Genomic DNA, 12669 nt, shown 5'->3' on the forward strand with positions numbered 1-12669 from the left:
TGGGAATCCCTGAATTGGCACATTGTGAGAAACAGCATTGCAGAGTGTCCACAGCACTGGATTCAGAGTCAGGGGACCAGGGTTCAAATCCCAGCTCTGTCAACAACTAGTTGTACGACCTCGGATAAGTCATTCCACTCAGTTTCCTCAGTTTCCTCTTCTGTACAATGGAGAGTTTTGATATGATGACCTCAAAAGTCTCTTCCAGTCCTAACATTCAAAGGCTTTTTGTTGTTCAATCATTTCAGTCATGTCTGATTCTTCATGACCCCATTTTTGGAATTTTCCTGGCAAAAATACTGGAGTGGTCTACCCTTTCCTTCTCCAGATCATTTTACAGTGGGGAGATGATGCCTGGGAGTGGAGTAAGAAATGTTCAAAAGGTATTTTTTTACAAAATGAACTGTGTAGGCAGGGATGTGGAGGGAGAAAGAGCACAGAATTTGGTGATGTGAAACAAAGAAGCTAGGGATCCAGTCCTGTTGCAGAGCCTATTACCTGGGCAGAGAATAGAGAATAGGATTCCTATGGCCAGAGCCAAGGAAATACTAGGAAAAAAAGGATGTGAGGTCCACAAAGGACTCTGTGGCCATCTCCAGGGACCAAAAGAGAGGGATTAAAGGTAGTAGCTTAGCCCAGAATTGGAGGACAGAAAGAGGATGGCCTAATCTGAAAAAGTCAGAGAAGGTAATAGGATTATAGAGCTGGAAAGAAACTTTCTGTCTCTGAGCTTCAGTTTCCACTTCTGTAAAATGAGGATAATACCACTTGTGGTATTACCTACTTCACAAGGCACTTAATAAACCTTAAAAATTACATAAATATGAACTATTATTATTTTTTAATAACAACGTAAATAACTGTAATCCTAAGAACTAAGGTTTTAATGAGGTGAAATGTTCATAAATGGGAGTGATGACAGTAATACCTGAAAGGGATTATTTTGTGTTATAAACCTTAAAATACCACCTAAGTATGAGCTATTATTGTTAAAAATAATAATATTAAGTACTAAGAATAACTCTAATCCCAAGAGGCAAGACCTTGAGACTTAAATGGGAGGGATGACAGTAGCACCTGGAAAGGATTATTTTGTGTTATAAACCTGAGCCAAGAGAAATGAATCATTTGGGTCTTAATGTGTGATCTGTCTCAATTCTATATAGTTGGTTCCCTGAACTTCCCTCACAGTGGAGGAAATGCTAGGTGGATAACTGGACTGATGGCCAAGGCCAGGACTAAAGGTTGGCAAAGCACGTGGCTGCCCAGGGCGTAATGTACAGGGAGACACAATGAGGGACATTTATTTTTTTTATAAATGAATATGTTTTTGTACTTGAATATCAATAATTCAATGGCCCTACGATGTCATTAATGTGAGCATTCCTTCCACTGGTGCAGTTCACTGCCCATTCATGCCTTCTCATCCTACGAGATACCTGTTTGTGTTTTCCTTTAGCTTCTCTACTCAACAAGCTGTAGGCCTTGCTTGAGGTGTTTTGACATTCTTTGGGTACCAGTGGATGGCACTCATTCCATCAATCCACCTGTTATCCTTCCTTGTCTTATATGACTAGTCCACCTCCTTTTCTGGTCATGACCTACTCTAGACATCTAATCTTATTTTACAGATGAGAAAACTGAGGCTTAAAGAGGTTAAATGACTTGCCCAAGGTCATACAGATAAAGAAAGATCAGAGGTAAGATTTGAACCCATGACCTGTGACTCTAGAGCAAGTGCTTATTCCACTGTACCAACCTGCTTCCTAATATCCCTTATGTATTGATTATCATTGAAATATGTTGTAGCCGTCTTGTACAACACTGATTTTTAATGTTAAAGGAAACATTAAATAAATATGCTTACTAAAGGTGTTTGACACTGTCATGGAAGATGCCCTACAAAGAGTCCACAAGAGAGATTCCCAGATAGGGAGGTACTCCAGATCAGTGGTGTCAAACCCAAATAGAACTGATCCCTGTGGAGTGCATATTGACTTAGAAAACCACGAATTAACATTACCTATGTTGTATTGTATTTTGTATTTATTTTGTGAAACATTTCTCAATTACATTTTAATGTGTTTCGAGCCACACTCAGGAGTTTTTTAGGCTGTCTGCTGGCCCTGAGTTTGACACCTCTGCTCTAGATATTTCTTTGTGAAATAATATTTTAATGATTGAATTAAGTCTCAAGACATTTCAGGCCTCCCCAATGAGACCTACAATTAGTAAAAATAATCATCACTCGCTTGAAAAATCCATGATGATTAAAAAAATGTTGTCATAACCATCCACATGTCAGCAGCTAAATGGATGAAAAATGTTTACTCTGCAAACTATGGCATGCAGATGGAAGCTCCTTCACTGAGTTAGTCCATCACTATTTTTGCCTAGGATAGGCACAGTAGCTGGAAAATGAGATAGACTCAGAATTGAAAAAGAAGAGAGAAGGCTGGATGGAATTTGGGAAGCTGCCACTGGGCTTTAAATAATTTTAAGCTCCAATTTGGCACAAAACCTCATCTTTTTTAAAAAAACACAAACATTCTGCCAGTAGGGTGGCACAGTTGCAAATCTTAGAGCACTATAGTCTCTAAAAAAAAGGATACAGGTGACTTAAGGGGTAAAAGAGAGATCCACATGTTTTTTAATACCAGAAAATTACACTCTCCAGGGGATAGAGGAATCTATTTTGTGATGTCAGATCTCATGTGCCCCAGTTAAGGCTCAAAGACTCTGGTGTACAGTAACACACAGGGAACATAATTTCAATCTTTGCCTAACATTTATAAATTCCTTTTTGCAGTGAAAAGTATATATGGGGTTATAATAGACTGGGTGGAGAATGAGGGCACTACCAGAGAGAAAGAGACAGTACAAGGAAGCCAAAACCCAAGGGTACCATCCTTGATTGTGAAACTTCTCCTTTTGGGTGATGGCCATGAAAAGTCAGCTAGAGGATGACTGAGAATGACCTGCATTATTGTACCTGTTTCTCAGTATTCTACAGAAAGATGAAGATCTTCTAGAGGAAAGTGGGCAATTAAGATCTGCTCTACTTTCCTTCTCCCCATTGAACAAAGGAGACACCTGTTTTGTGTTGTGGCCTTGTGGTAATCGTGGCTACAACCATTGGCTAAGTGCAACTCAGGATTGGGTAGGATGACAATATGGTGAAGAATAGAACATAGACATGGCAGATCCCTTAGAGATGGAATCCAACCCTCTCACTTAACTCAGAAGGACACTGAGGGTAAGACAGGAGAAGTGACTTGTCTAAGGTCATACAGCTATCAATTATTAGAGTTGTAATTTCAGCCCGTTTCTTTTGACTCCAGATCCAGTACTTTTCCCCCTATCCCATGACAAAGCGGCTGCTGCCTCCATATCTTTGAGGAGTTAGCCAGTAAAGACTGAATGAGGAAGATGGTGGAAAAGAAATAAAACTTATGTGGGAAAGGGCTGGGGATCTAACTACTCAACTACAACCCTACCTTCCAGACCTGGAGTTGGAGACCCCTTTTAATCCCTTCTTAGCTCGCAGTTCTATGATTTGTCTTTCACCTTAGTCTCAACTCTTCCCACTGGTAGTCCAGAACATAAGCCCTTACTAGTGGGCTTTCCCAACGCTGGTGTTCTGGTCACACCACACTTCCCAAAAGGTGGATTAGGAGGAAACACGACACGTGGAGGTTATCTTTATCAGGTCTCTGACCCCACTGCACAACTCTCTGATCCCCAATGACACTCTGCCTTCCTAGTCCTTGCAGGCTATGCATGCAGGGACAAGGGGGTGGGGCGGGATGGTTCATGAATCTGTGGCATGCCCAAACCCCAGAGTGACTGCATAGAGGAAGAGAGAGAGGAAGGATTAAGGCAGAGGGAGGGAGAGGACTAAAGTAGAAGAGGGTGGGGAATAAACTACATCACTTACGCACACAAATAACAATGCTAGAATAAGGGTGGGGTGTGGACAAAAGAGAGGAGGAAGAGAGAGGGTGAGAGAGGCAGAGTGGGGGTGGGGAGAGAGCAAGGTCCTCCACCCAAATCAAAAGCATAATTAACAATAATAATCAATAACCACAATGATAATGGTGGCCATAAAGATGACAAAGGAAATTAATAGCCTATTCTGATATTTAAATGTAGACAGGCACCTCTTACGTTTATTCGCGCTTGGTATTCAGCACTGCCCACTGAGTTCCGTGCAGCGCATCGGTAGACACCCCCATCTCGGATCTGGGGGGCCGTGACATTCATGTGGCTGATGGTCGTGCCGTCTGACATGGTGTACTGGTTGGTGCGGTGCCCGCCATCCCGCTGGATCGGCTCATCATCCAGGGCCCAGGTGACGGTGGGAGGTGGGGCGCCTTTAGCTGCGCACATCAGTGAGAACTGCTCCCCAGGGTTCACCACCTTCTCGCTGAAGGAGGAGATGATGCGGGGTGTCCCATCTGGGAAGGGGCAGGAGGAAACCAGCCTTGGCATCACCACATAACACAGAGTGGGTCCCTTGGGCCTTTCCCCCACCCCAGCAGAGAGGAAAGGGGTCGATGGAGACCCAGGTTGGCCAGTGACTCACAATGTCCCTGCCCTGGCAAAAGGACCGGCAACGTTGATCTTTGTCCTGGTCCTCGCAACAGAAAGAGCCTGGGCCTGGGACATATAAAACCTGGCTTCTAATCCTAGCTCTGCTGCTAACTAGTTTGTGATTTTAGGCAAATCACTTAGTCCCTCTTTGCCTCAGTTTCCTTATCTGTACAGTGGAGATAATGATGCTTGTCCTGTCTACCACACCAGATGACTGTGAGGACCAAACAGATGTAAAATGAGGTGCAGTGAAAAGAATGCTGGATTTGGAATCAGAAAATTTGAGCTAGAGATTGACCCTGGGCAAGTCATTCACTTTTCTGAGGCTCGGTTTCCTAAAATAAGGATGACATTGGAACTTTACTGCTTTGTGGGATTGTCATGAGGGCAGCACTTTGTAAATTTAAAAGTGCTAGATACAGGAAGATGAGAAATCATTAATTTGCAAATTTAAACTGCTATTCAGGAGTAAATTACTATTATTATTATTATTATTATTTACCACATTTGCATACCACACATTTTGGATTCAAATCCAGATGTTGATCTGAGCCAGGGCCAGACTCCCCAGGCTGTGCCCCTTCCACCTGAGGCTACTTACTCCTATTATTTAAATGAGATAATGTATGTGAGACGCTTTTTGTGAGGCACCGTAACACAAATGCTAGCTCTGTCTCCAGCATCCCATGAACACTCCAGGGGAGGTCACTGCCTAACCCTGAGGGAGCTAGCCCCTGGCAGTCACTGGTAGGCATCCCCAGAGTAGGCTTGGCTCTGTGCAGAACTGGGAAGTGGGTGCATCAGGCATCTTCCCACTCCCCTTTCACAACCCTCTCCTTCCTCCTGATGCTCCCCCCACCCCTATCCTGTGTCCTCGCTCTCAGCTAGCTGTCAACTAATCCTCCCTAAGGTGAGAGCTGATAAAAAGCTTCAAGAACTATTGATCCCAAGAAACCAGGGGAGACTAGTTGCATTTCAACGGGGATTTTGAAGATAAAAAGCTTTTAGAACCCCAAGGAATGAATCACTGTAATGGTGGAATTTCAGGCACTGTGATAGGTGGTGGGTGAGACAGTCTCGGCTAGGGGGCTTTGTTTTCTATGGGTAGAGGCCATCACGAGGTAGGGCTTGCCCCAGGGAGTGGCTGAGGCGTGGGAGGGTATGTGTGGAGGTGGTTCCCTGACTACTCTCTCAGCCCCTTCCCTTCCACTTGCTCACCCTCCAGAACAATGATGGCGAAGTCCTGGGCCGTCTGGGATTTGCGAGTGGCGAAGCACTGGTAAGCCCCGGAGTGGCTTTTCTGGGCGGAGGTGATGAGGAGGGTCTCGTTGCTGAGCCCGCGGATAGAGATGGTCTCATCCGGCACCACCAGCTCTGTGTTGCGGTACCAGCGGATGGTGAGCTCCGGGGGGCCCGTCAGGGCACAGGACAGGATGACGGTGCTGCCGATGCCTGTCTTCAGCTGCTTTGGCGTCAGGGTCACATGGAGGGGGTCTGGGCCGGGGTGGGCCAAGGAGGGAGGAGGGAGAAAGAGAAGAAAAAAAGGCTTACTGCTGGCGGTGTAGGGGAAACAGCATGGCCTTGGGAGTCAGGAGACCTGGGTTTGAGTTGGAGCTTTGCCACTGTCTGGTTATGTGATCTCAGACAAGTCACTTAAAGGCAGAACAGTGACTTTGGGTCAGGAGAGATCTGGATTCAAATTCTTCCTCTAACACTAAATGTGTGATTCTTGGAACATCATTTAACCTCTTTGTGCCTCAATTTCTTTCTCTGTAAAATGAAGGGGCTAGATTATGTGATCTCTAAGGCTCCCTCCAGCTCTGCTATTCTGTGAGTCTATGATTCATACCCTCTTTTTTTTTTTTCCCCGAGCAGAGGTTCAGTCCTCTCTAGCTAAATGAGGAGGGAGTGCTTTGAATGTCCATGGAGATGATTCCTTCAGCTCTGACACCATTTGTGCTATGTAAATAAGTTGGAATTACCTCCAGCAACTAGACTGGACGCGTTCTAAGGAGGCTGGACCAAGACAGAGTGATGGTGGCCTTGATCCCCTCTTTCTTTCTCCTCCTCCTCTCCCCAACCCGGTGCTGCTACTATTCAGGTCTCTTTGCTTTTTATTTCCCTCGGGCTCAACCCGTCCTGGGGTCCTTTACTACAGAGAACACACAGCTATGGGTCCTGCATGTCGCAGCTCACCGTAGAAGGAGGTGGTATGGCTACCTGGGGGAATGGGAGAGAGCTCAGAGTAGGCCTGACTCCCCTAGCCACTCATCCTGGCCTGGGGCCTTTGCCCAGCTGCCTGGAAATGTCATTCCACAATGAAGCAGGTGTCAGATTCTTGTCTGTCATAATTCCCTGCCCTGGTGCCTGCTTCCCAAACCCACCCACCCGAAGAAAGAGCAGTTCCCCAAACTTTCCTTTCTTTTTCTTGAACTTGGCAAAGAAGCATTGTCAGGGAGGAGTAAGTAGACATTAGAACCAGCTGATACGATGCCTGGGTGTGGTGGATCAGCTAGAATGTCCTCATCCAATGCCTTCTACCATGGCCACCTGGGTCAGCCCCTTGACATAGCCCCGACTTTAGAGAAGAGCCATGTGTGCTTGCATGATCAGATGTGGTATGTGTAGGTATCCATATATGGGTGTGCATACATGTACATGTTTATGTATGTTTGGCTGTTAGGATGGGGGAGGGTATGCTTGTATGCATGCACGTGTCTGTATCTGCATGTATACAATGTGTTTGCATGTATACATGGTCTAAGAGAGGCTGCCAAGAGAGTGATGGTCTACTCTGTGGAGACAGTCACTTTAGGAAGCAGGTTGCTCAGGAAAGATCTTCTGTCCTGTACACGCATGAATATCAGTGTCTTAGCATGGAGGAGGTGATATAGATTGGTTGGCTGTGCACACACGTGCCAAGATCTGAGTAAATGTCTGTATCTCTGAATATATGTGTGTGCACATGTGCCTTAGGCCAGGGTTTAGGACCCCTGCAACAGTTACCCACACTCAGGTATGTTGCTTCTCCCCCCTCCCACTGCCCAACCCCTTCACCCCTAGCTGGATCCCTGGATTTATGAGTCAGTGTTTACGAGCTTCATCAGCGAATGGAGATTCCCTGGCCTTCTTCCATTTGGGATGATGCACCTAAGAACTTTCTTTCTTTTTTTGGCAGAAGCTCTGGCATTCTATTGCTCTACCTGGATGGTTGGGTCTGAGTGTGTATGTGCCCCTGTGCACATGAGCTCAGGAAGGGAGGGGGAGCCTGGCTCTGCTTAGCCATTAGGAGGTGGTACCCAGGCTTTAATGGAAGGTCCCTGGTGACTATGTGTCCAGTGATGCTCTGGGGGAGGATGCATTAAACCAAACCTAAATCTCACTCTCACCCACAAACCCCAATCCATCTTTCTGCTGCTTGCATGTCTCAGGCTTATTTAATACAGCTCAGGTCCCAACAGGAAACACAAGGCACCTTAATATCGAACTTTCAGCATTTCATCCAAAGCATTTACATCACTTACTGTCGTTCTCAACACATGGGGTTGATTTGCTGGGGACTGTTGTCTGCTCTTCCAATCACACTATAAATCTTAGCAGGGACAGCTCTGCCACAGTACTACCATAGATAATATCACACTCGAGCTCCCTGTGCAGCCTGAGGAAGGGGAGGGGGGATTGATCTTGGGCTATAGAGCTTGATCCCTGGAGGAGCAGATCATTAGACCACGCCAAGGAATGGGCACCATCTTTGGGAGGGAAGGGGGCTGAAAAATATCTACGCCCTCAGCTATGGTAGAAGGAAAGCCAGGGCAAGAAAAGAGCTTTCTGAGACATTCTGTCTCCTAAAATGGCCCATTCCCTGAATGGGACCCCATTTTTCTGGGAGCTCTCCTCCTACCACCTCTTCAATTCTGAACATGCAATCTCCTATGTTGCCCTTGGGAAGAATGCATGCACAAGGGCTCAGGTCACCTCTGTTCCACACCCCTCATATCCTGAGAAAGTATAGAGATGGCAGGTTCCCACACAGCCCACTAGGCACATGTCCCACTCCCCTCTGTATCACCCTCCCAAATCCCCATCCTGACTCATCCCCATAACTTCTGGAGAGCCAGGAATACACAGACTCTCAGTCACTCCGAAGGAAGAACCTTACATATCCTTTAGCCCGAGCCCCTAGTTTTACAGATGACTGAACTAAGGCCTAGAGAGAGGAGACCTTTATCAAGGTCACATAGCTGATTACTGGCAGATTTCTTATTGTCAATCCAGTACTTTTCTTACTATGCTAAACCATCTCTTACTCAATGTAAAAAGAGACTGAGTCAGATGCTAGTGGTCTGGTAGCCTAGTTAGCAATGAGCAGGTTCACTCATACCTCAGGTGACCACTTTTTCTCTTTGCTCAGGGTTCTATGCATGTGCACACAAAGGGTGGCTCATCAATTTCCTTTTCTTTTACTTTTTTTTTAAAGACTGGCTTCCCCATGTCATCAAAGCTGGAAGTGCGGGGGCTATTCGAAGGCGCCATCCCACTATTAATTGGCATGGAAGCTTTGACCTGCTCCACTTCTGACCTAGGCTAGTTCTCCCCTCCTTAGGCAACCTGGTGTTGCACACTTTGCAGGGGTCTCATCATATTGGTTGAATTCATGTGTAGACACCCAATCATAGTCGATTGTAGCTCGGAACTCTTGAGCTCAAGAGATCTGCCAGCCTCATCCTCCCTGGTAGCTGGGATTACAAATGTGTGATACCCCACCTGGCCAATTTCCTTCTTTACTTAGGAAAGTAACACCAACGTGGATGCTTCTGTGTTTTCACTTATCTTTTTTTTTGTTTTTTTGTTTTTTGTTTTTTTTTAGTGGGGCAATCGGGGTTAAGTGACTTGCCCAAGGTCACACAGCTAGTATGTGTCAACTGTTTGGTCTGAGGCCAGATTTGAACTCAGGCCCGCCTTACTTCAGGGCCAGTGCTCTATCCACTGTGCCACCGAGCTGCCCAACTTTCACTTATCTTGATACCCTCCACTCCAATGTGTGAGATGGATCCTAAAAATACATCTTTGTCTGTTGGAAAACCTCCCTTTCAAGTCCCAACTTAGAAGTCATCTCCTTGTCTTTCCAACCTGCCTTCCCTCCAAATCCCAGTTTGCCCTGACCTCTCCTTGATATGTATCCCACTTCCCCTTATATTATGGGATAAGAGAGAGTTGGAGGTAACTTTAGTGGTCATTTGCTTCATTTAATGTTTCTCAAACTGTGCTGTAAGGAATCCTGAAACACCCTAATGTTTGCTTCTTAAATGAACCTTATGTTTTTTGTTAATAGGCATTAACCAGAATAATTTTCAAGGTTTTACTACAAGGTTTTTGCCAAAGTTTTGTTTCAACTGAAGGGTTCTAAGTCTTTCCCAGTTCTAGTTCATCCACCACTCAGCTGTCTCTTCCTAAAGCACAGGTCTGACCATGTCACTTCCCTACTCAGTAAACTCCAGGGGCTCTCTATTACCTCCAAGGTGAAATAGAAAATTCTCTCTTAGGTATTCAAAACCCTTCATAACTTGCTTCCCTACCACCTGTCTAGCCTTTACACTCCTTATCCCCTCACCCCCTTACATATTCTGTGATCCAGTGACACAAGTGGCCTTCTTGTGGCCACTTGCACAACATATTCAATCTCTAGACTTTGGACGTTTTCCCTGGTTATTATCCTCCATGCCCTGAATGTTCTCTTTCCTTATCTCTGCCTCCTGGCTTCCTTCAAGGCCCAGCTAAAATTTCACCTTCTAGGGGAAGGCTTTCCTGATTTCCTTTAATGCTAATATCTCCCCTTTATTGATTATCCTTCAACTTATCCTGTATATAGCTTTTTTTTGTACACAGCTGTTTTCATGTTCCTCATTAGACTAGGAGCTCTTTGAGAGCAAGGAGTATCTTTTGCCATTCTTTATATCTCCAGTGCTTAGCACAGTGCCTGGTACATAGTAGGTGCTTGATAAATTCTTGTGGAATGGCTATGGAAACATTTGAGAACCACTGATCTAATCCAATATCCTAATTTTACAGATGAGGAAACTGAGAGCTAGAAAGATTAAATGACTTGTCCCAGGTCATACAGGTATTAAATAGATGATCCAGGATATGATTAGAGATCTTCTAATTCCAAATATACTTTTTATACCATACCACATGGTAATTTATTTCCATGCATTTCCCCCTATTAGATCATAAGCTCCTTAAGAATGCAGCCTGTGATGGATCTATTTTTGTATCCCCAGCACCCAGCTTGGTGCCTTGCTTATAGAAGGCACTTTATAAGTATTTACTGAATGAATAGTGGATGAATGGATGGATGGATAGATGGATGGATGAATGAATGGATGAATGGATAAGGTACAATCAGTCATTGCACTTTTTTCTGTCCCACACTGGGAAATGGCAAGTAGGGCCACAATTAGCCCATTAGGACTCTACACACAGACTCCTTCCTTTTTAGCTCCTGAGGTTGCTTGATTCTTTCTCTTATATGAACAGTCCATTATTTGGCAGAGGGAAGGGGATGAGGTGGAGGAAAGAAGAGGGAGAGAGACATTGTCTCATATCCAAGTGACTTGAATAGGCATTAATATTATTTCCCCTAATGTAGACCCTATCTACACGGAATAACAGCATGAAACAACTTTCCTAACAGAGGAGGGACATTCTGAGGAGGCTAGGCTATCTGGTCCTAAGGAATAGATATGAAACAATCAGTTTTTGAGCACCTACTATATGCCAGACATGGTGCTAGGTGCTAGAGCTTCGAAGACAAAAATGAAAGAAGCCTAGTACACTTTGGCTGTCTTTCTTGGTTGGAAAAACAGGTTATTTTAAAGTCGACTAGAAAAAAATCCCTATTAGTACCATGGGGGCATTATCGCTCTCAATATTCTTTGGGGGAGAGTTCCAGGATGGAGTTCTGAACCTGGGAGCTTATGTAGATCTGGTGCTGGGAACTCATGGGCACTCACCGATGACTGTAAGGGTGCCTGTGGCTTCAGCTGAGCCGAAGGTATTGGTGACCTCGCAGATGTAGGTGCCGCTGTCCTCAGCCCGCAGGTCACTAATGGTCAGCCCTGTGATGCGTTTGGTCCACCGGCTGTCTGTGGGGAGGGGCCGCCCATCTTTGAGCCACCTGATCGCTGGGGCAGGGTAGCCTGAGGCAGTGCAGGGCAATTCCACCGTCTGGCCTGCCCTCACTTCCCTGGAGTGGAAGCTGTCAAGGATGGTGGGGGTTGATTCAGCTGGGTCTGTAAGGAAAAAGAGGATTAGTAACACTAGCTGGGAGATGAAGGAGTAGAGAAGGGGTTGGGGCTTAGACCAAGGCCCAGAGGCCACATAGTGATCTAAAGGAAAGATTCTGAACACACAATAATAATAATAATAATAATTCACTTTTGTGTAGTGTCACACCTAGGGAGCTCTTGGGAAAACACTTCAGAAAGTACCTGTGTTATTCCCACCACATCAAGTCCACCTCTGGCATGGCCCCTCTCCCCTGGCCCAGGCTAGACCCAGAGCCCAAAGGCCTTGGGTCAGAAGGCAAGATAATTCCAAAGGAAGCGAAATCATAAGGGATTCGACAAGGTTAAACTGTTTACATCCTACCTGTGATGCTTGTGACTCCCAAGAACTTGTTCTTTATTGGGGCAGTTGGAAAGAGTGTACATAGGCAGAGGGCATGGGTGTGAATCGACTATGATGGGATAATATACAAAAAAAATAGAATTCAGGGGTGAGAAAAAAAGATAATTCCAAAGGAGAGAGAGCAATTAGAAGTCCAGGGGTATACACATATACGAGAACGCATCTTAGTCTCTTTTTTGCAGAAGTGGAGGTCTATGAGTGTGGGAAACAACATATGCTATCAGACTTAGTTGAGTTCAGTTGTGTTCAACTCTTTGTAATCTCATTTGGGTTTTACTTGGAAAAGATACTGGAATAGTTTGCTATTTTTTTTTCCAGCTCATTTTACAGATGAGGGAACTGAGGCAAACGGGGTTGAGTGGCTTGTCCAGGGCACCCAGGGGGTTA

The 12669-nt window shown here is 45.2% G+C and overlaps 1 protein-coding gene across 1 annotated transcript in view; it reads right to left on the reverse strand.

Annotated features, from left to right (window-relative positions):
- DSCAML1 (DS cell adhesion molecule like 1) overlaps positions 1-12669 on the reverse strand; it is a 491654-nt gene that overhangs the window by 115422 nt on the left and 363563 nt on the right. Inside the window, 3 exon segments of the mRNA XM_027857517.1 lie at positions 4161-4457; positions 5812-6087; positions 11607-11885. Coding sequence (XP_027713318.1) covers positions 4161-4457; positions 5812-6087; positions 11607-11885 — 852 coding nt within the window.

Source organism: Vombatus ursinus, unplaced genomic scaffold, assembly GCF_900497805.2.
Source record: "Vombatus ursinus unplaced genomic scaffold, bare-nosed wombat genome assembly UNPS02012156.1, whole genome shotgun sequence".
Taxonomy (NCBI): domain Eukaryota; kingdom Metazoa; phylum Chordata; class Mammalia; order Diprotodontia; family Vombatidae; genus Vombatus; species Vombatus ursinus.